At 53.3% G+C, this 27,508-nt stretch overlaps 9 protein-coding genes across 9 annotated transcripts; 5 read left to right on the top strand and 4 right to left on the bottom strand.

Annotated features, from left to right (window-relative positions):
* Nucleotides 1-486: 486 nt before the first annotated feature.
* On the bottom strand, nucleotides 487-936 carry J4E87_005889 (uncharacterized protein; the record flags this gene model as incomplete). The annotated part of the gene is made up of 2 exons (XM_049377494.1): nucleotides 487-695; nucleotides 792-936. 2 exons carry the CDS (start codon nucleotides 934-936, stop codon nucleotides 487-489), a joined length of 354 nt encoding a protein of 117 aa, XP_049232535.1.
* Nucleotides 937-1,311: 375 nt separating this feature from the next.
* Nucleotides 1,312-2,826, bottom strand: J4E87_005890 (uncharacterized protein; the record flags this gene model as incomplete). The annotated part of the gene is made up of 2 exons (XM_049377495.1): nucleotides 1,312-2,196; nucleotides 2,245-2,826. 2 exons carry the CDS (start codon nucleotides 2,824-2,826, stop codon nucleotides 1,312-1,314), a joined length of 1,467 nt encoding a protein of 488 aa, XP_049232536.1.
* A 439-nt stretch (nucleotides 2,827-3,265) lies between these two features.
* On the top strand, nucleotides 3,266-4,210 carry J4E87_005891 (uncharacterized protein; the record flags this gene model as incomplete). The annotated part of the gene is made up of 2 exons (XM_049377496.1): nucleotides 3,266-3,329; nucleotides 3,573-4,210. 2 exons carry the CDS (start codon nucleotides 3,266-3,268, stop codon nucleotides 4,208-4,210), a joined length of 702 nt encoding a protein of 233 aa, XP_049232537.1.
* Nucleotides 4,211-4,481: 271 nt separating this feature from the next.
* Nucleotides 4,482-5,285, bottom strand: POA1 (ADP-ribose 1''-phosphate phosphatase; the record flags this gene model as incomplete). The annotated part of the gene is made up of 1 exon (XM_049377497.1): nucleotides 4,482-5,285. One exon carries the CDS (start codon nucleotides 5,283-5,285, stop codon nucleotides 4,482-4,484), a length of 804 nt encoding a protein of 267 aa, XP_049232538.1.
* Nucleotides 5,286-5,859: 574 nt separating this feature from the next.
* On the top strand, nucleotides 5,860-6,823 carry FES1_1 (hsp70 nucleotide exchange factor fes1; the record flags this gene model as incomplete). The annotated part of the gene is made up of 4 exons (XM_049377498.1): nucleotides 5,860-6,139; nucleotides 6,299-6,387; nucleotides 6,442-6,592; nucleotides 6,642-6,823. 4 exons carry the CDS (start codon nucleotides 5,860-5,862, stop codon nucleotides 6,821-6,823), a joined length of 702 nt encoding a protein of 233 aa, XP_049232539.1.
* A 189-nt stretch (nucleotides 6,824-7,012) lies between these two features.
* Nucleotides 7,013-7,997, bottom strand: BCP1 (Mss4p nuclear export; the record flags this gene model as incomplete). Its single annotated transcript, XM_049377499.1, has 3 exons — nucleotides 7,013-7,558; nucleotides 7,612-7,848; nucleotides 7,902-7,997. The coding sequence occupies 3 exons, from the start codon at nucleotides 7,995-7,997 to the stop codon at nucleotides 7,013-7,015; spliced, it is 879 nt and encodes a 292-aa protein (XP_049232540.1).
* Nucleotides 7,998-8,590: 593 nt separating this feature from the next.
* On the top strand, nucleotides 8,591-10,266 carry GUA1 (GMP synthase (glutamine-hydrolyzing); the record flags this gene model as incomplete). The annotated part of the gene is made up of 2 exons (XM_049377500.1): nucleotides 8,591-10,178; nucleotides 10,229-10,266. 2 exons carry the CDS (start codon nucleotides 8,591-8,593, stop codon nucleotides 10,264-10,266), a joined length of 1,626 nt encoding a protein of 541 aa, XP_049232541.1.
* Nucleotides 10,267-11,041: 775 nt separating this feature from the next.
* Nucleotides 11,042-13,820, top strand: J4E87_005896 (uncharacterized protein; the record flags this gene model as incomplete). The annotated part of the gene is made up of 2 exons (XM_049377501.1): nucleotides 11,042-12,145; nucleotides 12,195-13,820. 2 exons carry the CDS (start codon nucleotides 11,042-11,044, stop codon nucleotides 13,818-13,820), a joined length of 2,730 nt encoding a protein of 909 aa, XP_049232542.1.
* Nucleotides 13,821-14,364: 544 nt separating this feature from the next.
* Nucleotides 14,365-27,438, top strand: RO1 (Dynein heavy chain, cytoplasmic; the record flags this gene model as incomplete). The annotated part of the gene is made up of 1 exon (XM_049377502.1): nucleotides 14,365-27,438. One exon carries the CDS (start codon nucleotides 14,365-14,367, stop codon nucleotides 27,436-27,438), a length of 13,074 nt encoding a protein of 4,357 aa, XP_049232543.1.
* Between the last annotated feature and the right edge of the window lie 70 nt (nucleotides 27,439-27,508).

The raw sequence follows: 27,508 nt of genomic DNA on the forward strand, positions 1-27,508 counted from the left end.
GATAGCTGGGTGCTTGTAGGTGCGAGGCGGGGCCGTAAGGGAGCTTTGGCGAAGGCAGTAGCAGTGCGGAGGAATTGGCGAGATGACGAGAGATTAGGCATGTACACCGCAATGCTTTGTAATGCAGCAACTGATGTTTGCAGGACGCGGGGGAGGCGATTGGGGATTTGGAGACAGAAGGCAGCGGTTAGGAGGTCGCTATCGGCCTATCTCCGAGGCTGCACGAGTCAGGCACCGAGGGGTAAGCACGACAATGTGGAGAACTCTCGCGTCAAGGCACGAGGACCTGGCTCCAACCTTCTCACAGTCACACACTGTTGGCAATACATGTTCAGTTGAAATTATTTGATTCATGCCTTTGCCATGTCTCAGGCGGGCTTCATGGAGACGTTTTATCGTCAATCCAAGTCATTATTTTCCTCCTCCAACTCCTAACACGCTGAGTATGTGTGCGGGGTATCGAAATCGTCATTCATCACAACGACTTTAGTTGGCGCCCTTCTTCTTGAGCATAGCCTCGTCCTCTTCCCTCAGCTCCTGGTCGATCTTGGCTCCCTTGGAGGGCTCGTTGCCGTGTGCGCGTGCGGGAAGGGTGGCATCTTGCTCGCGCTGGCGGTCCTCGAGAGACTTCTCCTCACCCTCCTTCTCACGCTTCTCCTCGCGCTCGAGCTTGTTGGCGATGGATCGCTCGTCCTCTGCGGGTCATTGTTAGTGAACGATCTTGTAAAGAGATGGCTGATGACGCGGCATGTCGACAGAGGAACATACACGCGAGGCCGAGAGAAACATACTGGAGTCCTGAGCCTTGTGAGAGTGCTCCTTGCCCTCGTGGAAGCGGGCCTCCTTCTTCTCCTGCTCGATCTCGGCGTTGGACCTGGTGACCTGGTCCTGGGCCTCGTAGACCGCACTGTTACCGACGTTGGAAGTTCCAGACATGTTGTATGTGTGTGTTGGTGGAAGTGGGAAGAAGTGGAAGGTTTGTAAAGTGTAGTTTGAAGTGAGAAGTGGCAATTGATTGTGTTTGTTGTTGGATGAGTGTGTCTTCTCCCCTCTTTATTAAGGGTCTGAAGTTTGCGCATAGGCTAGGACCCATGATGACGTAGCTGGTAGCAATTACATCATGGTGGGGAAAACAAACACCAACCCATGGATATTTCGGGCGCCAAACGCAAGAAGCCTGATGACATGCATGAAGCCGATGTGGTACTGGGGCTGACGAAAATTGCATGCCTAGATATTGCGATCGCGGAATCCTTTGCTGGGCTAAGTGCGGCCTTGCGCAAAACACAATATGTATCCATCACGCGACAATTACGCGTAGCTCCTCTTTGTGATCCATCTATCAACAAGCGCCAGCGCTTCCTTCGGCTTGTCCATCGGTACCAGATGGCCTGCTCCATTCACCGTAGCGAACGCAAATGTGGTATCTCTACCGCTTGTAGTCACGGTCTTGACTTCTTTAAACCACCCCACCTCCTTGCCCTCATGTTCCCAGGACCTCTTTGGCTGTGCGACAAATGCAGGTTGGCCTTTCCACTGCATGGTGCTAGCCCACTGCAAGTTCCCTGCGGTGTTGCAAGCAAGGTCCAAATTACCCTGGTAGAAGAGCACGTCGATGCCATGCTCGAGAAGATACAAAACCTGAGGCTGCATGCTGAATACCAGATCCCCAGTAAGCTCAAAAGCCAACGCAATATCAAAAGAGAACCCTGTATAGTTGGCTATAGCTTTGGGTACGCCAAGCGCTTCCCAGACCTTCGGCACGTTCATGTAGTCTTGAATCCTTTGGATCTCTGGGTAGCAGAACTCGTCTTTCGTCTCGCACCCGTCCGTGATATCAAATCGGTTGCGACCTCCTGCTCCAGACTCTCCATCGTAAAGGAGCACAACGCCTTCCATGCATACGTTGTCAGCTGCGAGACAGATGGCTGGATCAGGGTTCTTGTAGCACACGTCGATAAGTGCCATACAGCGAGGGAGGTTGGTAGCTATGATGTCGCAACGGGTCTGGTTGAATACGGGAGTCTCCACACCGGGGTTCGTAGTGCACAGCGTTTCCCAGAAACCAAAGTTGGTGTCCCGAGGTGAGACAAAAGCGTTGCCCGTGAAGGTCGACTTGAGATTGACTTGCGGACGCTTAGGATATTCAAGGTTCTTCGTGACAATTTCTGCGCCGAGTGTTGGAACGTAGTGGCCCTATCTTCGATTAGTGAGTGTCTTGCGGGGTTAGCAACATGTGCTTACAGCATAACTTTCTCCTGTGATATGAAAGTCGCGATTCAAAAGATCCGGGAAGACCTCGCTCGTGAACAGCTGCAAGAAGTGATGCATGTCCTCAGCAGCCGTGAAGCTTGTCGCAGGAAGCGGGATGCCCTCATCGACGTAGCTGAAACCCACACCAGCGGGCTGATCAACAAAGATGATGTTGGCATTCTTGCTCCATCCGTATTCGTTGTGTACGGTACCGTTCCCAAACTCATTGATCGTGCAAGGTCCCAGTTCGCCCATCAGCCCAAGCATGCCTGAGCCACCCGGTCCTCCTGTTAGCCATAGCAGGAGCGGATCTTCGGAGGGTTTGTCCTGTGATTCGAAGTACCAGAAGAAGATGTGCTTTGAGCCGATGTCTAACCAGCCGGTGTGTTGCTTGGAGCGCGCGTCACAGATGGTGTCGCTCTGTTGATGCTTTATGCGAATTGAATGGTGCTCGGAGAATGGACTTTGGTAGACCTGGAAGCCTTCCACTTCTGGTTTCTCCTGGAACGGGATTTGGGAGAACAAGGACGCTGTTGCAGTCGCGGCGAGCAGACTAGTAATGAAGAGCTTCATGGTTGGCAGGTGTACCCTGATGGGCTGACAATTGGTGCTCGACACGAGATGAAAACACGGGAATACAATTGATGGAGTCAAGACAGGACGAAGATATCACGCACACGTATTTATCGTCTGAGGATCACGCAGGCAGCAGGAAGATAAGATGGCTGGTTGCTGACGAAGAGGAGCAGCCTAATGACGCCCTCCTCGGCTGGAGCAGCCCGCGGCGATCGCCCTGCATCGACCAGGGTACACGACATCTTCAACACGACTACTGCACGCGACTAGACACCTCTCTTGGCCAACTTTCGCGACTGGAACGTGTCAACTCGCACTACCCACAGATATACTTGGCTATTCATATTTTGGACACGCAACTAGCCTCGAACAGCACGCTGGGAGGACTCATCGATCCAGCGCCCATTTCACCAGACCAACAACTTCTTCCTTCACCATGCCCTACAACAACACTCCGATTGCGCCAAATAAGGAAATCACCGGCCATGTGTCGCTTCCTCGTAAGTAACAATTTACACATCTTCACTTCTCTCCACCACCTTCGTCGTCACTCCGACCCTTTGCGTGCCTCTTAGAGACCACCCTACCACGGTGTAGTACTGCTGCGACTTGCGCCTGTGGTGGCCTCATAACGACCGACTGGTTCGGCTCCGCTTGCGTTGAGCGCAATGTATTCAATTCCCCACGTCCCCAGTACTCTCGTCTTTCCTCGCAGCAGACAATCAAGCTAACTCACTCCACAGTCGCACGCGTGCAAAAGATAATCCAAGCGGACCCCGAACGCATCACGACCTCCAAAAATGCCGCCTTCGCCATCGCACTGGCCACAGAAATGTTCATCCAGCACCTCGCAACCACCACACACAATGTCGTCAAAGCGGAGCGTAAGCCGCGCCGCAACATACAATACCGCGACGTGAGCAGCGCGATATCTAAGACAGACAACCTCGAGTTCTTGGTTGATGTTGCGCCCAGGACAAGTACATGGGGCACTGTGAAGAAGAAGTTGGATGAGAAGGAGAAGGAGGACGCGAAGAAGAAGGAGAAGGACGGGAAGAAGGATGGCGCGGTCAACGGACAGAAGACGCTGGACGGTGCTTCCAAGACGGCAGAGGGTGCGGACAAGGACACAGAGACACCCACCAACGGCGCTTCGACAATCTCGCCTACACCAGCCATACCAGACGAGACGCCCGATGCCATGGATGTCGACCAAGAGGTCGAGCGCGTGGAGGACAGCGAACCAGAAGAGGACGCAGCGGCGATGCAGATCGAGATGGAGATGCGCGGGCCCCCTCGCCAACCCACTGCGAGTGCAAGCAAGAGCCCAGAGGCTAGGCGGTCAACAGGTGGATTTACTGCGATCAATGGTCAAAAGTGAATCGGCTCTTGATGTTGTAGGCAGAGACAGAACGGTACGGAAGCCGATTCATTTTGCATTGCATAACGGCGTTTGCTAGATATATCATGGGAATGGGGCTCAGCTGTTTGGAAGGTCGGTCGCATCACGGCTTCATTGCCTATAGGTATGCGATTGAACCAGGATAGTGCCAAATGTACAAGTGATTGTCCACACTGAACTTTCCTCGAGTAGACATTTGACGCGGATCAATTTGCATCACATGCACATACTTCGTGCTCCCTTTAGTCTTTTAACCCATCTCCGGTTCCCAAACCTCCACACTCCCCATCCACCCCTCCCTAACTACAATGCCTTCCAGCTCGCCTTCCGTCCTCTCCCATTTCACCCCGAATGCCCCACTGTTGATCTTGCACATCCTGACCGTCTCAACCCTACCCGCCAGTTTCACCAGCTCAAACAGCATTTCCATAGCGGGCTTCGTGTTCTCGACAATAACATCCGACTTATCCTTACCCTTGCCATACTTTGCACTAGTGAACAGACACCCGATCCAATGCCGCTTCCCGACATCCACAGGTGGGATAAGCAAGGCGGTGCCGGTGGGTACCGGTCTGGATTTGAGTAGGTGTTCTTTGGTGCAGAAATCTCGGTAGATGACATGAGCTTTTGGATAGTCGTCTTTGAAGGCTTTGGCTATGCCTGATCCCCATACACCTTGAGTGTTACAGGCGTGGATTAGAAGGGTTTGTGGGGGTGCGTCGAAGATGTCGCCAGCGTGGTAAGTGAGAGTCAGGGTAGGTAGATCAGACGAGCTTGGGGATGGGGAGAGCTTGTTCGAGGGGACCTCTTTGTGTGAGAGATGGCGCGATGTTGTGGGCTTGGCTGCCGGCTTTATGTCTCGTCGCTTCTCAGGTATTGGTGCCGGAGATCCTGATAGCGCCCTCTTGCCTTTGCTTTTATCTTGTGGCTCAGGCGATGGTGTCATGGTCGCTTTTCCAGTCGTCCTCTTGGTGGCTTCCTTGGCTTTTGTTGGGGCGCGAGATTCCATCTTAGGGCCAAAGTAGGATGTGATGGTAGAGTCTTTGGGGGGCATGATGTGTGTTTTATTGTTCTTGAGAGGTCACTTGTAGTGATACAAAGTGGATTCAACAATGAAGTGAGAGAGGAGCAACTGTTCCCAGACGACTTTCGCGTGTCCGAAGAGAGATACGCTGCGTGCGGCACACATGGAATCAGGCAGTCGCCAAGACATTCAAACAAGGGTGCTTACCCAGAGCGCTTGCCGTCTTGACTACTATCGTGCATCATTTGGCTGAACGAGGAAGGAAGACTGGATGGTTCGATACCAAAATATGGACAACGCGGGCTTACGAGATGGACGTTAAAATGTCGCTTTTGTTCGCTGTGCAGCAGAAATTCACGTATTGAATTCCAGCATGTTAGGATTTTGATTAATAAGATGAGTACGAGATCGACTCTGCCACTGTGCGGTGCTATGGTAATGCTCGCCGATGAAGCTCAAATCTGGTGAAGGTCGCGCGGAAGGGCGATGGGCCAATCACACGACACCTGACATAACGCTCCTTGCCAAACCGCCAAAACTTCAACATTCCCGACCTAAGCTCCTCCCCATCAACGACCACGACCCCCGCCCACCCGCGTCCACGATGCCCGCCCTCGCCAACACAACCCGTGCCATTGCACGCTCATGGACCGCTCACCAGATGCCCGTCGCTCGGGCGGCCGGCTGCACCGCTCTGCAGACCCGCAACGCCTCGGCTTCCTCGTTCGACAGCCCCTTCAAGGGCAGCCCGGACTCGACCAAGATCCCCTCGTTCGCCGCATACAGGAATAAGGGAGGCGAGACCGGCCCCAAGGTCTTCCAGTACTTCATGGTCGGAACCATGGGTGCGCTGAGTGCGCTTGGCGCGAAGGCGACTGTACAGGGTAGGTCTCCAACATTGCGATAGCTCGACGGAGTGGTGGAAAACGTTGGAAACAAGGGAGATGGCATATTCGGAGCTGAGAAAGAGCAATTGGCTATTTTGGGGATGATTTGGATCGCGAATTGATGAAGACCGGACGGCTAACGACTCCGCCCAACAGACTTCCTCGTCAACATGTCCGCCTCCGCCGATGTTTTGGCCCAGGCCAAGGTAGAAATCGACCTCGCTGCTATCCCCGAGGGCAAGAACGTACGTTTCGCAATTCGACATGACATATCCGGACAGTGGAGCTGATAAGCGCAGGTCATTATCAAGTGGCGAGGCAAGCCCGTCTTCATCCGTCACCGCACCGAAGGCGAGATCAAGGAGGCCGACGACACCAAGTGGCAGTCTCTCCGTGACCCCCAGCCCGACTCCGACCGTGTCCAGAAGCCTGAGTGGTTGATCATGTTGGGTACGTCACCATACACATCCTTATCATGAACCAGGACTAACAGCACTAGGTGTCTGCACCCATCTGGGATGTGTCCCCATCGGTGAGGCCGGTGACTTTGGAGGCTGGTTCTGCCCCTGCCACGGATCCCACTACGATATCTCTGGCCGCATAAGAAAGGGACCTGCCCCGCTCAACCTGGAGATTCCCGCATACGACTTCCCCGAGGATGGCAAGGTTGTCATTGGTTAAGCAGAGCAATTCTTGAGCGGAGGTGGACGACGGTGATGTCGACTTGTGTGTATAGGAGCGAGCATCAATTTCCTACGGTTTGATTCACATAGATTCGGCTTGTGTCCCTTGCAATGTAACACCAGTTAGAGTCAACCTTCGTCGTCTCTTTGGATGTATTACTTGGTGAATTCATCTTGCATTGTGTATTTACTGTCCATTCAGAAACGCCTTTACAGCCTCCACAGCACCCTTGAACTTGTCCGCCTCGATCAGCACCATGTGTCCCTTGGGCTTGACACCCAACTCCTGGAACGCCCTCTTGCTATCACTCGCACCCTCATCTACGGGTGTGTCATACTCAAAGCTTGTGTATCCCACCGCATGCTTGTGCAGCACCTCGTCCTCGGGATGGAAATAAAATGTCTCTTCACCCACATCGGCCTTCTTGTTCTTCTTCTTGCTCGGTGGCGCATCTTCGCTCGGCAATTGACTCTGTATCTCCGAGTAGCATTTCGACAAGACGAGGTAGTGGGTGAATGTGTAAGGCTCCTTCTCCTCAACCGCCCATTGTATCTCTTCCAGAAGCATCGTGTACATTGGTGGGACGATTTCGTGCGGCATGTTTATGAAGCGCTCGGTCAGAATGAGGCCGATCTGCGCAGGCGACGACGATGTCAGGAGGGGCGGGAGAGTGGGGATCGGCGCGGACTTTTTGGAGAGGTAGGTTGTCAGGTCTTGGATCACTTTCTTGTCCTGGCTGCTGTTAGTATGCGCATGTCCTAAGCTTTTGAATAAAGATATAGTACCTTATGTGTCTCCAGATTCAACACAGTAAGGAAGGCATATGGATCTGTCTCATTGCCGTCAACCTTGACCGTACTGCCAAGTAGCGGTTGCGACAGTATAATGTCGGCGAGTTCAGACAGATTGAACAATTGCGAATCCACGTCTAGAAGTTGGCGCAAGAGGTTCTTGAGCCCGTGGAAATCGACTGCGGGCTGCGGATCGAACCATTCGAAGTCGACGTTAACCATGTCCATGTCCTAGCAATTTTGTGAGACGGCGCATTATGCAAGGTTGTGAGGAAGGCGCATACCTCGTCGCTGCCGGACTCGTCGTCATCGTTCTGCTTGCGCTTGTCCGATGCATCGGGCAGCTCTTCGGGATCTCTCTCTGACTTGCGTTTCGCCATTGTGTGGGTATGCGATTGGTAGGGAGCTGGGTGGGTGAGGTCACTGGATAGACGCGACTTTGCGCGATCCAACTACGTCGTTATCGATAATGGAATGAATTTTTGGGCGGGGCCCAGGACAAGCACGGTCAGCCACAGAGCCATTCCGCTTCAAAGGCTGTCATGCACTCCTACTACGGCCCATGCGATGATCGACTAATGGACACTTCTTCGATACGCGTAGGGTGGTTATACAAGGATGCTTGCGTCACCTGAGTTGTACCTCATGCGGGGAAATTTTAAGCTAGACGTCTACAATGCGGCTCGTATGACCTCTTCTCGCGATTTCTCGGTAATGTATGCATCAGAGTGATATATGAGCCCAGGCGGCAGTCTGTGCTGCCTGCGCGTTACCATGGACGATGAAGCACGAGATAGCATTTTTCTGTTATCGATAAGAATTTTTCTGGAAAACCCCGCCAAAACTTTGTGAGAGTCAGTGACCGAGCCCCTCGTACCTTCTGCTTTCATATACCCGTCCCTTTCCTTTCTTCTTCTTTCTTTCCTTCTATCCCCTCTCTTTTTCACTTTCATCACACTCTTAGTACTTCAAGATGGCGACCGACAACTCCGATCCGATCCCTCCCCACAAGACGTTCGACACCATCCTGGTGCTCGACTTCGGCTCGCAGTACACGCATCTGATCACTCGCCGTCTCCGCGAATTCAATGTCTACTGTGAGATGCTGCCATGCACTACCAAGATCGCCGATCTGCCCTTCACCCCCAAGGGAGTCATTCTCTCTGGTGGCCCATACTCCGTCTACGAGGAAGGCGCTCCACACGTCGACCACGCCGTCTTCGATCTCGGCGTACCGATCCTCGGAATCTGCTACGGACTGCAGGAGATGGCATGGCACTTCGGAAAGAACGCCGGCGTAGTAGCTGGCGAGAAGAGGGAATACGGTCACGCCAACTTGAAGGTTGAGAGCCACGGCGGACACATGGACCAGCTGTTCAAGGACTTGGGCAACGACCTGGAGGTCTGGATGAGCCACGGCGACAAGCTGAGCAACATGCCTCAGGACTTCATGACGGTCGCGACAACCACCAATGCGCCGTTCGCGGGCATTGCGCACAAGACGAACAAGTACTACGGTATCCAATTCCACCCCGAGGTCACACACACCAAGCAGGGCAAGGTTGTGCTCAAGAACTTCGCTGTCGACATTTGCGAGGCCAACACCAACTGGACCATGAGCAAATTCGTCGACCAGGAGATCACACGCATCAGGAAGCTGGTGGGCGACAAGGGACAGGTCATCGGTGCCGTTAGCGGTGGAGTCGATTCGACTGTCGCTGCAAAGCTGATGAAGGAGGCTATCGGCGACCGCTTCCACGCCGTCATGGTCGACAACGGTGTCCTCCGACTCAACGAGGCCGTTCAGGTCAAGAAGACACTCGACGAGGGCCTGGGTATCAACCTCACCGTCGTCGACGCGTCCGACCTCTTCCTCGACCGCCTGAAGGGTGTGACCGACGATCCCGAGAAGAAGCGCAAGATCATTGGAAACACTTTCATCGAGGTCTTCCAAAAGCAAGCCGATAAGATCAAGGCCGAAGCGCATGAATCTTCCAACGCTGGTGAGGTCGAGTGGCTTCTTCAGGGTACCCTGTACCCCGATGTCATCGAGTCGCTGTCCTTCAAGGGTCCTTCCCAAACCATCAAGACCCACCACAACGTCGGTGGTCTGCCAAAGGACATGAAGCTCAAGGTGATTGAGCCCCTCCGCGAGTTGTTCAAGGACGAAGTCCGCGCGCTGGGCAAAGAGCTTGGTATCCCAGAGGATCTTGTTTGGCGCCACCCCTTCCCCGGCCCAGGTATCGCCATCCGCATTCTGGGTGAAGTCACACGCGAGCAAGTTCGCATTGCGCGTGAAGCCGACTACATCTTTATCGAGGAGATCCGGGCTGCGGGCCTATACAACAAGATCAGCCAGGCGTTTGCAGCGCTTATGCCCGTTAGGGCCGTCGGTGTCATGGGTGATAAGCGCGTTCACGAGCAGGTTATTGCTCTGAGGGCAGTTGAGACGAGTGACTTCATGACGGCTGATTGGTTCCCCTTCGATGGAGAGTTCCTAAAGCGGGTTAGCAGGAGGATCGTGAATGAGGTGAACGGTGTCTGCCGCGTGGTATATGACAGTAAGTCGATGAAAATTTCATCATAGCGAGGCAACTACTAACAACTCCAGTCACCAGCAAGCCTCCGGGAACTATCGAGATGGAGTAGACATGCCGTGTGGCGGGCGCATGGGTGGGCGCGCAAAGTAGATGTAGTCGGCAAACATGATTTTAGCAAACAGGTTTTTAGACATTTGATACCCCGTATGAAGCAAGATGAAGCACAATACAACATTTCAATTCGATACCGAAGTGCTGCCAGATTGCTGTGTGGGAGATGCCGTGATGAAGAAGCTCGTTTTATCGGAAATGTCAAAAAATTGAACAGCTGTGAAGCCTACATCGACGTGAGGTCACCTACTTCGCATGTTTCCACGTTGATGTAGGCTGCAGACCTGTTTACATTTCTTCCTAGATTAACGTGCTACGGTGGTAATTGTAATTCTCAAACGCAATGAATGCCTCCAGAATATCATTCGTATATGCCTCAGAAACTTTGAGCTCCTCCGCATAGTGTGAGTTCGCGTTATTAATTTTCGTGCAAGATAGGTGATAGATGTCGTGCGTAAAACATAGAGTCCGGTACAGATCCATGCACATACCCCGAATTTACCCATGTACCCCGGAGCCTACTTTGACGTTAGGTCACCCACTTTGCATGTTTTTAGCTTCATGTAGGCTCCAGGGTGCTCAGCTTTTCCCTTGTATGAGATGAGTGTGGCGGTGCAATGGGCGGACTCCCGCGGGCGAGACGTCGATCTGGAGCTGGGACGGAAGGGACCCTTGCATGAGACAGCTCCCCAGTTACGCAAACCCAGCCAAATCTCGAAACCAAGATAGTTCACGCTCTGCCACGCGAAGTTATCAACGATTATAACGATGCGATGAATCGATCCTCATCCTCGGGCTCACGCGCCCGCCAATCCTCACAACAACCCACACCCCTCCGTCCCAGTTCCACGCGCCGCCCATCCTCGCGCCCCAGCCAGACATCGCGCTCTACATCCTTCGCACCTTCTCTCCGGCGGCGCACAACAGGGCAATCGATATTGTCACTTGACATCGACGATGACGACCCCGAAGCCGCGGAAACGACACACGCCGACGCGGCCATCGTCGAAGAGATAGCCGAGATAAAGCGATACGAGGACTTTACAACTATAGACTGGGTACAAGACGCCGCCCGCGAACAACTCCGACGCAAAGCGCGCCGGCGCGAAAGAGACAACATTGGCGTGCGAAAAGATGGGCGGACGGGTAAAGTCTTCTTAGGTCGGGGACGAGGCAAGTGGAGGAGGAAGATCGCAGAGGCATATGATGCGGGTCAAGCGTGGATTGTTGTCACGCTTGTCGGCGCAGCGATAGGACTCAACGCTGCATTCCTGAATATCATAACAGAGTGGCTTAGCGATATCAAGCTGGGCCATTGCACCACGGCTTTCTACCTCAACGAGAGTTTCTGCTGTTGGGGTGCTGAGGGAGGTTGCCCTGAGTGGAAGCGCTGGAGTGGGTTCTGGCCTGTGAACTATGTACTTTACATACTCTTCGCAGCGCTGTTCTCCTTCACGGCTGCCAGGCTGGTCAAGAGCTTTGCGCCGTATGCAGCTGGATCGGGGATATCGGAGATGAAATGCATCATTGCGGGTTTCGTCATGAAAGGCTTCCTGGGCTTTACTACGCTCTTCATCAAGTCGATTGGCTTGCCGCTTGCTATTGCGTCGGGACTGTCGGTCGGCAAAGAAGGGCCTAGTGTGCATTACGCTGTCTGTACGGGAAATGTGATCAGTAGGTTCTTCGACAAGTACAGGAGGAATGCGGCCAAGACGAGGGAGATACTATGTGCGAGCGCAGCGGCCGGTGTAGGCGTGGCGTTTGGGAGTCCGATTGGAGGAGTGCTTTTCTCACTGGAGGAAATGAGCAATCAGTTCCCCCTCAAGACGCTCTGGAGGAGTTACTTCTGTGCGCTGGTCGCTACAGCTGTCCTTGCTGTAAGTACGACAATTGGAGATACTGGACTTCTGTGCTGATTTGCGCCAGGCTATGAACCCTTTCCGGACCGGTCAGCTCGTCATGTTCAACGTCTCCTATGACCGCTCTTGGCACTTTTTCGAAACCCTCTTCTATATCATCATTGGTGTCTTTGGTGGTCTCTACGGCGCTTTCGTCATCAAGTGGAACCTCAAGATGCAGGTATTTCGCAAGAAGTACCTTTCTGCATACCCCATCACAGAAGCTGTCACTCTCGCTGTCATCACCGGTGTGATTTGCTACCCCAACATGTTCTTGAGGATTGATATGACTGAGAGTATGGAGATACTGTTTCAAGAGTGTGAGGGCGACAAGGACTACGATCAGCTTTGTGACGCGAATCATCGCTGGCACAATGTCACGACACTTGCTATTGCCACAGTGCTACGTACGCTGTTGGTAGTCATCTCGTTCGGGTGCAAAGTGCCGGCTGGTATCTTTGTGCCTAGTATGGCTATCGGTGCAGCATTCGGTCGTATGATCGGCATCTGCGTCCAGGCTTTACACGAGTCTTTCCCCGGCTCAGCCTTTTTCTCGGCCTGCGACCCAGATGGACCGTGTATTACGCCTGGCACCTACGCCTTCCTTGGCGCAGCAGCAGCACTTAGTGGCATCATGCATATCACCGTCAGCGTCGTGGTCATCATGTTCGAGATCACTGGCGCATTGACATACATTCTTCCCACTATGATAGTCGTCGGCGTCACGAAAGCGGTCAGTGAACGTTTCGGCCATGGCGGAATCGCAGACCGCATGATTTACTTGAACGGCTACCCGTTCCTCGACAGCAAAGAAGAACATACGTTTGGTGTTCCAGTCAGTCAAGTCATGGCCAGCCGCGTAGTCTGTCTACAGGCCTCAGGCATGGAACTTCGACAAATGGAACGTCTAATGAACGAAAACGCATACCAAGGCTATCCCATCGTGGAAGACATGAAGACAAAGACACTAATCGGTTACATTGGCCGCACAGAACTTCGTTATGCGATCGATCGCGCGAAGATTGAGCAACAGGCCCCAGGTCATGCGAAGTGCTACTTCTCTTCATCCTCATCTGCTAGCAATCCAGGGTCCCGAAGTGCAAGCGGCACTGGTCCACCAGCACCGAACACGACATTTGACTCTATACCCACTACTTCGTCTCAAACATCACTCGACTTCACGCGCTACATCGATCCAACGCCACTCTCAGTCCACCCTCGCCTTCCCCTCGAAACGGTCATGGAGCTCTTCAAGAAGATGGGACCGCGCGTCATTCTGATCGAGTACCGCGGCCGTCTAACTGGTCTTGTCACCATTAAGGACTGTCTCAAATACCAATTCAAAGTTGAGGCAGGAGGGGCACATGGTGGAGGAGCAGGCAACGGCGATGAGGGCATGGAGAAGTTGGCTGGATGGGGGAAGGCTGTGGTCAATTGGGGGAGAAGGAAGGTTGGGTTGAAGGAGGTGGGAGAGGTTAGGCTAGCAAGTCCAACCACTGCGACTGCCAGGAACGAGCGAGACGAGAGACGGGGCAGTGGCCATGATGAAAGAGGGGATGGAGCATTTACGGTGGGGGACGACGGTGACGAAGACAACGAAGACAGTAGGACAAATAGGGATGTGGAGCTGGAAGACCGAAGTAGAGATAGATAGCGTTTATTCCCGAACCAAAGTCTGGCCGTTTGCATCCTGAAACTCCCATGCCCGCCTTTCGTACCTGAGATGAAAGGAGCGGGTGGGCTAGCCTAGAAAGTGGAGCCAACCTTAGCTTACTTTGCACGTGGTGAGCTGTCATTGCTTGTCGCCATTCGCCGCTGCCTATGTGGGAGGAAGTGGCTGCTAGACGTGCAAAAAGCGAACATCGCAACACCATCCGCAAACAACGCGTCCCCAACCGTTACTACGATTTCCACGCCTTGTGTTGCACTGCATGACCCCGAATTGAGGAGCCAATCAGACGCTGATCACTCCGCTTCCCCTGCCGCTCCCACTAGTCAGGATAAGCGTGTGACGGCCGTGCGCGTCGACTTCGCGTACGCCTACTCAGGAAATATACTGAGACAAAGGCACCACCATCACCGCCGGCGCACCGAGTCCCTTGTCAGCAGCAGCAATCACTCCGCCTTCCGTCCGTCGCTACTCCGCTCGAAGCGCAAACCACATGTCTTCATAGCGACACACGCGATAAACAATCAACATGGAGGGACCCTTGAACCCAGGGGCGCCCAACGGCAGCATACGCACACCCAGCCCCTCGCCACCCTCGATAGACCCCCAGCTCATCGTCGACCACCTGGAAAAGGTGCTTGACGTCAGTCTGGGCGCCTCCAAGGAAGATCTTTTTGCACCCGGCAGTCTGCTCTCGAGCGCCAAGCTGCAGGACACGCTGCAACGATGCGCCCGCTTCGCCTCCGAGGGGCAGTCCGCGCTCTACGTTGTGAAAGACCGAGCCGATGAAGCCCGCATCGATGGCCTGGATGGAGCAAACGGCAGGTACCCTTCTGACGAGGAAGGAACCTCCAGACTGACACAAGCAGCAGGGGCGACCCAGCGCTTCACCTACACCATTTCGACTGAGATTACCGCTTCTCCTACCTGCGCAGCATTTGTTGTTATTTCGAAGCGACCGATACCCATAGACCCCGCGATACCCCTTAGCCAGCAGGTCCTTATTCAGACGCTGCCCGGTTTTATACTTTCTAATAACGCTTCTTCGCCCGACGGCACTCCCTATGAGTTTCTTCGTTCTCTCATTCAGTCTGCGGTCGAGCCGTACTTTGACACCTACACCAAGAGCACGCGCGACCTGGCGGGGAAATACAGCAAGGGCGATAATGATGCGAGGACGGGTATTTCGGCGACACGGAAGAAGATTGCGGAACTGGCCGTCAGTCTGGGCAATCTGGAGCAGAATGTTGAGATTCCGGAGCTGCTTCTGCCTCTCCACCCGCTCATCCAGAGTGCGCTCGACGATGCTGCCCAGCACAACGTGAAGCCCTCCCCAGAACTCATTCCCCCTGGCATTGTTCAAGACAGCAGCTTCCTTAACGGATTGCAGTCGACGGTCAACGGATGGATCAAGTCGATACAGACAATCACAAAGACATCCCGAGATGTATCAACTGGGACTGCAGCGCAAGAGATCAACTTCTGGATCTCTATGGAGTCAAGGCTGCAGGACATTGAGACTCAACTGGGCAGTCCCGGTGTTAGGCTCACTCTGGACGTGTTGAAGAATGCGAAGCGTTTCCAAGCGACGGTCAGCTTCAGCGCAGATACTGGACTCAAGGAGAGCACGGATCTGGTCCAGAAGTACAACCAGCTGATGCGCGAATTTCCTCTCGACCAGCTGCTATCTTCGACCTCACTACAAGCAGTACAGGAAGCGATACAGGCCATCTTCAGCCACATGAACAAGAAGCTCCGCATTTGCCCCTACCCCGTCCGCCGAGCGCTTCCTCTCGTGGAGGCTATTTCCGGCGACCTCGACAAGCAACTGCACAATCTCCTACACGGCAAGACACTCATGCACATGGACTACCCTGAGTTCCAGGCGATCATGGCTGTCGCTGAGAGCATCTGGCGCACATGGGAGGAAAACGTAAAGGAATTCACTAATGTTGCTCGTGAGGTGACCAGGCGAAGGAACGAGAAGTTCATCCCGATCAAGATTGCAGCTAGGCACAAGGAGACGGAGGAGCGCATTCGCTACATCACAACGTTCCGCAAGAACCACGAGCAGCTTCAGCGAACCATCGTTAATGTCCTGGGTTCGCAATCTTCCTTATCCGAGAGCGCTCCCGCCAAGGAGGCGGTCATCATCGAGGAGATCGGTGATGTTGACGCCGTCAAAGAAGTCAAGGAGGCTTACGATGTGCTCAAGGACGTCGATGTCCTGGATGTCTCTCCTGAAGGCACACGGCTTTTCGAGCAAGCAGAGCAGAAGTACAACGAGCGTACTTCCCGTGTCGAGAACTCCATCATCGCTAGGTTGCGAGACCGTCTTGGTACCGCCAAGACCGCCAGTGAGATGTTCCGCGTCTTCTCCAAGTTCAATCCGCTTTTTGTGCGACCTAAGATTCGGGGAGCCATTTCCGAATACCAGACTCAGCTCATTGAGAATGTCAAGCAGGATATCTTGGCACTTCACGAGCGCTTCAAGCGCCAGTACGGTAATTCGGAAGCTCATGCCATGGCGCAGCTTCGCGATTTCCCTCCGGTCTCCGGTGCTGTTATCTGGGCTCGACAGATTGAAACACAGCTGGAGAGCTACATGGGCAAGGTCGAAGATATCCTCGGTAAGGACTGGGCGCTACATGCTGAAGGTCAAAAGCTCCAGGCTGAGAGCAGCATGTTCAAGAAGAAGCTCGACACCAGGCCGATCTTTGAGTCATGGCTTCAGGAAGTGGCGAGGAGGAAACTTCAGATCTCAGGACGCCTCTTCCTTGTCAGCAGGAACCGTGCCGCAGGAAACATCTTGGAGCTGAACGTCAACTTTGACGCGCAAGTCATTGCGCTGTTCAAGGAAGTTCGTAACCTGACATGGCGCGGCTACCAAGTGCCTCACGGCATCAACAACATCTCGAAAGAGGCCAAGCGTGTCTACCCCTACGCAGTCAGCTTAATGGAGAGTGTCCGCACGTACACCCAGACTCTGCGCTCGATTTCTGAGATTGGCGGAGTTGCGCTCTTACTCAACAACTACGTTAACGAGGTTCAAGCGCTTGTCGGCAAAGGTGTTCCCCTCAAGTGGGAGTCTTTTGTTCATGCTTACGATCTTCATGTCCGACAATCTGGTTTCCCTGTTGGCGGTGGTAGCGTCCGTAGTGAGAGCAAGCATGTTCAATTCGTACGTGACTTCGCAGCTACAACGTCACTACTTCAACTCAAGGTTGCAACGCTCATCAACATCAACGCTGCGATTGAGAAATCGCTCAAGGATTTGGAGACATGTCCTTACACCAAGGAAGCCTTCCAACAGAACCTCGAAACTATCCAGAAGTCCATCGATCAGCTCAACCTTGAGAGCTACGCCAATCTTGACTCTTGGGTTTCTGATATGAATGCGCGCATCGAATCGATTTTGCTGGTCCGTCTCAGCCGAGCTATTGCATTGTGGATTGAGGTCTTCAATAATGTAGACGAGGAAGATCGAACTCGACGCCCAGTCAGTGAAGTTGTCTCGACGGAGGCACCAGAAGTCAAGCCGACTCTGGCGCGATTGACTCTTGAGATTACTATGCGCAACCAGGTCATTTACCTCAGCCCTCCGGTAGAATACGCCCGTGCAAGCTGGCTTGAGCAACTACAGCAATGGCTCGCCATCATTTGCACTCTTCAGAAGATCAAGGCTTCACGATACGAGATCCGACTTGAAGCGACCAACGACACCTCTGCCAGCCAGTTCTCTGACTTGCCAAGCCGGTGCACCGACTCGCTCATTGAAGTCTATGGCGCTGTCGAAGGCAAGCTCCGTGACATCTCATCATACGTGGATGAGTGGCTCCAGTTCCAATCTCTATGGGATCTGCAGTCAGACCATGTCTACGACATCCTTGGCGAAGATCTTTCACGATGGCTACAACTACTCCAGGAAATTCGTAAGACTCGCGCTACCTTCGACAACTCTGACATCAGTCGCCAGTTTGGATATGTCACTGTCGACTACGACCAAGTGCAGGTCAAGGTCAACGCCAAGTACGACCAATGGCAGCAGGAAATTCTCACCAAGTTTGCCAGTAGGCTTGGTCAGCGCATGAACGACGTTTACGTGCAGATAGAGAAGGCGCGTAAGGATCTTGAGATGCAGACCCTGGAGGCCTCATCCACTGCTCAGGCTGTCTCTTTTATTACAACAGTACAGCAATGCAAGAGGAAGGTTCTCGAATGGGAGCCAGAGATGTCCACTTTCCGTCAAGGTCAAGCAACTCTGGCTCGCCAGCGTTACCAGTTCCCGTCCGACTGGCTGCAGATGGAACAGATCGATCATGAATGGCAGACGCTGAACGAGGTTCTGGAGAGGAAGACCAAGATTGCGAACGATCAAGCTGACGCGCTGCGCGCCAAGATTGGCGCGGAGGACAAAGTCGTCAGCCAGAAGATTGTAAACATCACCGGAGAGTGGGCAGAGGACAAGCCTGTTGCAGGTAACCTGGCGCCAGCCGAAGCCTCAGCCATTCTGGCCAAGTTCGACCAGAAGCTTAGCCAGCTTCAGAACGAGTCCAGTAACATCTCGAAGGCCAAGGAAGCTCTTGGACTACCACCATCTCCAGAAAACGCACTTGAGACCCTGCTGGAGGAAGTGCAAGACTTCAAATCCGTCTGGTCTGCGCTTGGCACCATCTGGGCCAGCATCGACGACCTTCGTGAGGTGTTGTGGACCAGCATTCAGCCCCGCAAGCTGCGACAGAACCTTGACAACTTGCTCAAGATGACCAAGGACATGCCCAGCCGGATGCGCCAGTACCAGGCTTTCGAATTCGTTCAGACTACCCTGAAGCAACTTCTAAAAGAAAACACGATTCTTGCAGAACTGCGCTCTGACGCCGTCAAAGAGCGCCATTGGGTCAAGATTTTCAAGAACCTGAGGCCACAGAAGCGATACTCCGCCATCTCCATGACACTCGGTGATGTCTGGGACCTTAAGCTCGGCCCTAGCGAAAAGATCATTCGCGATGTCATTACTCAAGCAGCAGGCGAGATGGCACTTGAGGAGTTCATCAAGCAGGTCCGCGAGACTTGGCAGAACTACTCTTTGGAGCTCGTCAACTACCAGAACAAGTGCCGTCTTATCAGGGGATGGGACGACCTGTTCGCTAAGTGCAGCGAAAACCTTAACTCATTGCAGGCTATGCGCCACTCGCCTTACTACAAGGAGTTCGAGGAAGAGGCGTCTTCTTGGGAGGACAAGCTCAATCGCGTGCATGTTCTGTTCGATGTATGGATCGATGTGCAACGTCAATGGGTCTACCTGGAGGGCGTGTTCACTGGTAACGCTGACATCAAGCACCTGCTCCCTATGGAGTCGGCTCGTTTCCAGAACATCAACTCTGAGTTCTTGTCAGTCATGAAGAAGGTCTCGCGACAGCCTTTCGTGCTCGAAGTCCTCAACATCTCCGGTGTGCAGAAGTCGTTGGAACGCCTCGCCGAGCTATTGAACAAGATCCAGAAGGCACTCGGAGAGTATCTGGAGCGCGAGCGTGTATCCTTCCCTCGCTTCTACTTCGTTGGTGACGAGGATCTACTGGAAATCATCGGTAACAGTAACGATGTTATGCGTATTGCCAAACATCTGCGAAAGATGTTTGCTGGTATCTCTGGACTTATCACTGATGAGGACGGCGTCATTCAAGGATTCACGTCCAAGGAAGGAGAGGAAGTTACGCTTCGCAAAGAAATCTCGCTCGTCAAGACACCCAGGATCAATGAATGGCTCGGCGCCCTTGAAGCCAACATGAAGACTACTCTGGCCGAGTTGACTTTCGAAGCTTACGAAGAGTTCGCTCAACTCATTGAGCCTGATGCGATGGACCCGGAAGCTTTCACCAACTACATCGCCAAGTACCCAACGCAAGTGGTCGTCCTCGGAACGCAGATCGCTTGGACCCATGCTGTAGAGAAGTCTCTTTCTGAAGAAGGCACAACCTTGCCTCAGTTGTACGAGAAGCAAGTAAACGTCTTGAAGCTCCTCGCTACCGCTGTTCTGGGCGACCTTGAACCCATTCAGCGTCGCAAGTGCGAGGACCTCATCACTGAGTTTGTACACCAGCGAGACGTCATCCACAAGCTTGACAAGGTCGGTGCACGCTCTCCTACCCATCACATGTGGCTACTATGCATGCGATACATGTATGAGCCCGGCAATGATCTCTTGCAGCGATTGAGGATCAAGATGGCAAATGCCGTTCTCGACTACGGTTTCGAGTACCTGGGTGTTGCCGATCGCCTTGTGCGCACACCTCTTACCGACCGCTGTTTCCTCACCCTCACCCAGGCGCTTTGTCAGCGACTTGGTGGTTCGCCATACGGTCCTGCTGGTACTGGTAAGACTGAGTCGGTCAAAGCTCTTGGTGTACAGCTTGGACGCTTTACCCTTGTGTTCTGTTGTGACGACACTTTCGACTTCCAAGCTATGGGTCGTATCTTCCTTGGTATTTGCCAGGTTGGAGCCTGGGGTTGTTTCGACGAGTTCAACCGTCTGGAAGAGCGTATCCTGTCGGCTGTGTCTCAGCAGATTCAAAACATTCAGCTGGGTCTCAAGAAGGGCGCTGAGGACGACAAGTCTCAGATCGAGCTTATTGGTCGTCAACTGAAGGTCAACGGTAACACTGGAGTCTTCATTACCATGAATCCTGGTTATGCAGGTCGATCGAATTTGCCCGACAACCTCAAGAAGCTCTTCCGAAGCGTGGCCATGTCCAAGCCCGACAAGGAGCTTATCGCCGAAGTCATGCTGTACTCCCAAGGTTTCTCGCAAGCGAAAGAGCTGTCGAAGCAGGTCGTACCGTTCTTCGACAAGTGCTCAGCTGGTCTATCCAAGCAGGCTCATTACGACTTTGGTCTGCGTGCACTGAAGAGTGTGCTCGTCAGCTCTGGTGGATTGAAGCGAGCCCGCATCGCCGCTCAGCAAGACTCTCAGACTCTGGATGAAGCCAGCATGGAGCCTCAAATCATCATCCAGAGCTTACGCGAAACAATGGCACCGAAGCTTATCCGCTCTGATGTCGAGCTCTTGATGGCCATTCAAGAGGAGGCTTTCCCTGGTGTGGAATACATCCCTGCGCCTCTCGACAAGTTGACCGAAGCTATCCACAAGTGCGCCGCGGAGTCGAAGCTCGTGGTTAGCGATTCCTGGTTGACCAAGATCATTCAACTTTACCAGATTCAGAAGCTGCACCACGGTGTCATGATGGTCGGTTCTTCCGGATCTGGAAAAACTGCTGCCTGGAGGACGCTTCTCTCTGCCCTTCAAGCCGTGGAGGGAGTGGAAGGCGTCTGTCACGTCATCGATCCCAAAGTCATGTCAAAGGAACAGCTTTACGGAACTCTCGACAGCACCACACGTGAGTGGACCGATGGTCTTTTCACAAGCATACTGCGTAAGATCGTCGACAACCTTCGTGGTGAAGACACTAAGCGTCACTGGATCGTGTTTGATGGTGATGTTGACCCTGAGTGGGTCGAGAACTTGAACTCAGTGCTTGACGACAACAAGCTTCTCACCCTGCCAAACGGAGAGCGTCTCAACTTGCCATCCAACGTTCGCATCATGTTTGAAGTTGAGACTCTCAAGTACGCCACACTGGCTACCGTCTCCCGTTGCGGTATGGTCTGGTTCAGCGACGATACTGTGGAGGTCGATATGATGATTAAGAACTACATCGAGCATCTCAAGACTACACCGTTCGAAGACCTCGAAGACGATTCGGTCGCTCCAGGTCAGATGTCGCAGAAGACGATGACGACACAGGGTCTCATCGCCGACTTCTTGCACATCAAGCTTACCCAGGACCGCTTCATTGAGAAGGCTCTCAGCATGGCTAGGAAGTTCAAGCATATCATGGAGTACACCGACATCCGTGCGCTCAACACACTGTTCTCGCTGCTCAACAAAGCATGCCGCAATGTTCTGGAGTACAATGTGCAGCACCCGGACTTTTCCCTTGAGGATGACAAGATGGAGACTTATCTCGCGAAGAAGTTGCTCGTAGCCTTAGTCTGGGCTTTGGTCGGTGATTGCCCTCTTATGGAGCGCAAGCAATTTGGAGATCTTATCGCTGGTCTTACTGACGTTGAGCTCCCCGCACTGAATGAGACCACTTCGCTCATTGATTACGACGTCAAACCTGACAAGCCAGAGTGGGACACATGGCAGAGCCAGGTACCGAACGTCGAAGTCAACACCCATTCCGTTACTCAAACCGACGTGGTTATTCCCACGTTGGACACGGTCCGCCACGAGGATGTTCTCTACTCTTGGCTCGCGGAGCACAAGCCCCTACTCCTTTGCGGTCCTCCGGGTTCTGGAAAGACCATGACCTTGTTCAGCGCACTTCGAAAGCTACCCAACATGCAGGTTGTTGGTCTCAATTTCTCCAGTGCCACTACCCCCGATCTTCTCATCAAGACCTTCGAGCAGTACTGTGAATACAAGAAGACTCTCAATGGCGTGCAGCTTACCCCTACCCAAGTTGGTCGCTGGCTCGTCATTTTCTGTGACGAGATCAACTTGCCGGCACCCGACAAGTACGGTACTCAACGAGCTATCTCCTTCTTGCGACAGCTTGTTGAGCACAACGGTTTCTGGAGGACATCTGACAAGACTTGGGTTACACTCGATCGCATTCAATTCGTTGGTGCCTGTAACCCTCCCACCGATGCTGGACGTACGCCTATGGGCCTCAGGTTCTTACGCCACGCTCCGCTCATCATGGTCGATTACCCTGGACAGCAATCTCTTCTTCAGATTTACGGCACCTTCAATACCGCCGTACTCAAAATTATCCCGACTCTACGAGGTTACGCAGACGCTCTTACAAGGGCTATGGTGCAGCTATATGCGGAGTCACAAAAGCGCTTCACACCGGACATCCAGCCACATTACGTTTACTCTCCTCGTGAGCTTACTCGATGGGTACGTGGTATCTACGAGGCACTACGACCACTTGAGACTTTGCCGATCGAAGGTCTCGTTCGTATCTGGGCACACGAGGCACTCCGCCTGTTCCAGGATCGTCTTATCGCAGAGGAAGAGAGGCAATGGACTGAAGAGTGCGTCCACCGTATTGCGGCTGAACACTTCCCTACCATCGACGAAGAGAAGGCTCTTGGTGGCCCCATCCTCTTCTCTAACTGGCTATCCAAGAACTACGTGCCGGTTGAGCGTGAGCAGCTTCGCGAGTTCGTTAAAGCCCGTCTCCGTACTTTCTGCGAAGAAGAAGTGGATGTGCCACTCATCCTATTCAACGACGTGCTCGAGCACGTACTTCGCATCGATCGTGTCTTCCGTCAACCACAGGGCCATCTCATCCTCATCGGTGTCAGTGGATCTGGAAAGACAACCCTGTCTCGCTTCGTGGCCTGGATGAACGGTCTAAGCGTCTACCAAATCAAGGTCCACGGAAAGTACTCAGGCGAAGACTTTGACGAAGACTTGCGTACCGTGCTTCGACGATGCGGTTGCAAGGGCGAGAAGATCTGCTTCATCATGGACGAAGCCAATGTTCTTGACTCCGGTTTCCTCGAGCGCATGAACACTCTCCTGGCCAACGCGGAGGTTCCTGGTCTGTTCGAAGGTGACGAGTACGCTTCCTTGCTTACTGCTATCAAGGAGGGTGCGCAGCGACAAGGCATCATTCTCGACTCACAGGAAGAGCTGTACAAGTGGTTTACGGAGCAAATTGTCAAGAACCTTCATGTTGTGTTCACCATGAATCCACCCGAAGAGGGTCTTTCGTCGAAGGCAGCCACCAGTCCTGCTCTTTTCAACCGTTGCGTGCTCAACTGGTTCGGAGACTGGTCAGACCAGGCTCTTTACCAAGTCAGCTCAGAGCTCACACAATCTGTTGATCTCGACCGCGCCAACTACGTTGCACCGGATAGCATTCCCGTCGCTTACCGCGGACTCACCCTTCCGCCTTCCCACCGCGAAAGTGTGGTCAATGCCATGGTCGCTGTACACCACTCGCTACGCAGCAAGAACGCGAAGTTGCAGAAGACACAGAACCGGAAGATGTACCTTACCCCACGTCACTTCTTGGACTTCGTTGCGCAGTACGTCAAGCTTTACAACGAAAAGCGCGAAGATCTCGAGGAGCAGCAGCGCCATCTCAACGTCGGTCTTGAGAAGCTGCGCGAGACATTCGACAAGGTCAAGGAATTGCGAGCAAGCCTTGCACAGAAGCAGACGCAGCTCACTAAGAAGGATGCAGAAGCGAACGAAAAGCTGCAACGTATGATTGCGGACCAGAACGAGGCGGAACAGAAGAAGGCTGGATCGATCAAGATGCAAGCTCAGCTTGCGAAGGACAAGGAGGAGATTCAGAAGCGACAAGAGGTGGTAGAACACGATTTGGCGGCTGCCGAGCCGGCTGTGGCGGAGGCACAGAAGAGTGTGCAGAACATCAAGCGACAGCATCTTACCGAAGTCCGATCTATGCAGAATCCTCCTGCTGGTGTCAAGCTCGCTTTGGAAGCCGTCTGCACGATTCTTGGACACAAGCCCGACAGCTGGAAGACTATCGTTTCCATCGTCAGGCGTGACGACTTCATCGCCAGTATCGTACAGTTCGACAACGAGAGGCAGATGACTGCAGGCCACCGCAGGAAGATGCAGAAGGAATATCTTTCCCAAGAAGACTTCACTTTCGAGAAGGTCAATCGCGCTTCCAAGGCTTGCGGTCCCCTTGTACAATGGGTATCTGCGCAAGTTACCTACTCCGACATCCTTGACCGCGTCGGTCCCCTACGTGCCGAAGTCGAGAACCTGCAAGTTGAGCTTCAGAAGACAGAGGAGGGCGCCAAGGAAACCCAGGTCCTCATCCAGAACCTCGAGGAGAGCATTGGCCGATACAAGACTGAGTACGCGGCTTTGATCAGTGAAACTCAGGCCATCAAGACGGAGATGGCGACCGTTCAGTTCAAGGTCGACCGCAGTGTCCGCCTTCTCGACAGCTTGTCCTCTGAACGCGTTCGATGGGAGGAGAGCAGCAAGTCTTTCGATTCTCAGATCGACACCATCGTTGGTGACGTCTTGGTTGCAGCTGCGTTCATCGCTTATGCCGGTTACTACGACCAACAGTACAGGAAAGCGCTTACAGAGGACTGGTACGATCACCTCAAACACTCCGGAATTAGCTTCAAGCCAACAAATCCATTCACGGAATATCTCTCGACTGCTGATGACCGCCTGAACTGGCAACACAATGGTCTGCCGGTCGACGACCTGTGCACCGAGAACGCCATCATCCTGCAGAGGTTCAACCGCTACCCGCTTATCATCGATCCTTCTGGCAGAACAACAGAGTTCTTGCAGAACGAATGCAAGGATCGCCGTCTCACGGTAACTAGCTTCTTGGATGATTCATTCACCAAACAACTTGAGAGTTCCCTGCGTTTCGGTAACCCAATCTTGATTCAGGATGCCGAACATCTGGATCCCATCCTTAACCACGTTCTCAACAAGGAGTACCAGAAAACTGGAGGTCGTGTGCTCATTCAACTCGGCAAGCAGGAGATCGACTTTTCGCCGTCTTTCCGCCTCTACCTCTCAACACGCGATCCTTCCGCCAACTTCGCTCCTGACATCTGCAGTCGTACCACGTTCGTCAACTTTACTGTCACGCAGAGCAGCTTGCAGACACAGACACTGAACGAAGTCCTCAAGTCCGAGCGACCTGATGTTGATGAGCGCCGATCCAACCTCATCAAGATGCAAGGAGAGTTCGCAGTCCATCTTCGTCAGCTTGAGAAGCGACTGCTTCAAGCTCTCAACGAGTCGCGCGGTAACATTCTGGACGACGACCGCGTCATCGAAACGCTCGAGACGCTCAAGAAGGAGGCCAAGGAGATTTCGGACAAGGTCTCCGAGACCGCTGGCGTTATGACAGAGGTCGAGAACATCACAAAGGAGTACACTGTTGTCGCTCGTTCTTGCTCAGCTATCTTCGCTGTGTTGGAGCAACTGCACCATCTCAACCACTTTTACCAGTTCTCGCTCCAGTACTTTACTCAGATCTTTGAGACTGTGCTGCGCAAGATTCGCAACTCCAACATCACTGGTCATGCTGCCCGTATTGAGCAGATCGTTACTGAGCTCTTCGTTGACGCATACCGCCGCACTTCGCTCTCCTTGCTCCAGAAGGACCGTGTTACGTTTGCTATGCTGCTCGTGCAAGCGGCGCCCTACAAGATGGACAAGGCACACATCGATCAGATCCTTGACCCCGACCTGAAGGGTATCGATGTGTCAACCGAGACAGAGCGTAAAGAGGAGGCCATGGAGCGTGCCAGCAAGATCCCGATGTTTAAGGAAGAGCTGCCAAAGATTGAAGACAGCGCTTGGGATGCTTTCCTCAATGAAGAAATGGGAGAGCGACATGTACCGCAGGCTTGGCCAGAAGATCTTACCAAGTTCGACAAGCTACTACGAGCTCTCGTCTTGGTCAAGCTATTCCGTGTGGATCGCTTCGTACCCGCCGTCGAGCGCTTTGTTACTGAGGTGTTTGGCAAGGGCATCCTAGATGCCAGCGGTGATCTAGGCGATATTGTCAAGCAAGTCAACGCAGTAACCCCGGTGGCGCTCAGCTCCAGTCCTGGATTCGATGCAAGTTACAAGGTCGACAATCTTGTAGAGAGGGAGCAAGTCAGCTGCACAAACATTGCCATGGGTTCCAACGAAGGTGCCGCATCAGCCGACAAAGCCATCGCTAACGCCGCCACTACAGGCAACTGGGTACTTGTCAAGAACGTCCATCTCGCTCCACAATGGTTGCAATCGCTTGAGAAGCGTCTTGAAGCTCTCAAGCCCAACCCCGACTTCCGTCTCTTCCTGTCAATGGAGTCCAGCCCCAAGATTCCGGTCAACCTACTTCGCGCTTCTCGCGTCCTATCCTACGAGCAGCCTGCTGGAGTCCGTGCCAACATGAAAGACTCGCTCTCTTCGTTGGCCGAGAAGGCCACCAAGCCGCCGGTGGAGAAGGCACGTGTCTACCTCCTCTTATCCTTCCTCCACGCAGTCATTCAAGAGCGTCTTCGCTACGCGCCGACTTTGGGATGGAAGGGCTTCTGGGAGTTCAATGACAGTGACTACGAATGCTGCAGTTTCATCATCGACACATGGGTCGACACCGTCGCACAAGGCCGATCTAACATCGCCCCTACCAAGATCCCATGGGAGATGCTCCGTTACCTCATCACAGAGATGTACGGTGGCAAGATCGACGACGCAGAAGACTGGCGCATTCTCGCTTCTCTCGTCGATGCTACTATGACACCAGCCGCCTTTGAGGACAACTTCAAAATCGTCAAGGATACCGAGCACAGCGAAGGTCTCGAACTACCTACCTCGACTAGCTGGAAGGACTTCATGGGCTGGGTCAATGACCTTCCCGAGCGCGAGCCGCCTACTTACCTTGGCTTGCCTGCCAATGCAGAGAAGCTGTTGTTGGTCGGTCAGGCCAATGCCATGGTTGGCGGTTTGAAGAGGGTGTTGGATATGTTGGATGAGGGCGAGCAGGTTATGGCTGAGGCGGAGACTGAGGTCGAGGGTTAGTGGTCTTATGACCTGTATTAGGCGTACTCTAGATGAGTGTCGCGATTTTTCTTTATCTGTAGTTTTGTTC

This window comes from Alternaria ethzedia (genome assembly GCF_023757985.1).
Source record: "Alternaria ethzedia strain BMP 0044 chromosome Unknown scaffold_13, whole genome shotgun sequence".
NCBI lineage: Eukaryota > Fungi > Ascomycota > Dothideomycetes > Pleosporales > Pleosporaceae > Alternaria > Alternaria ethzedia.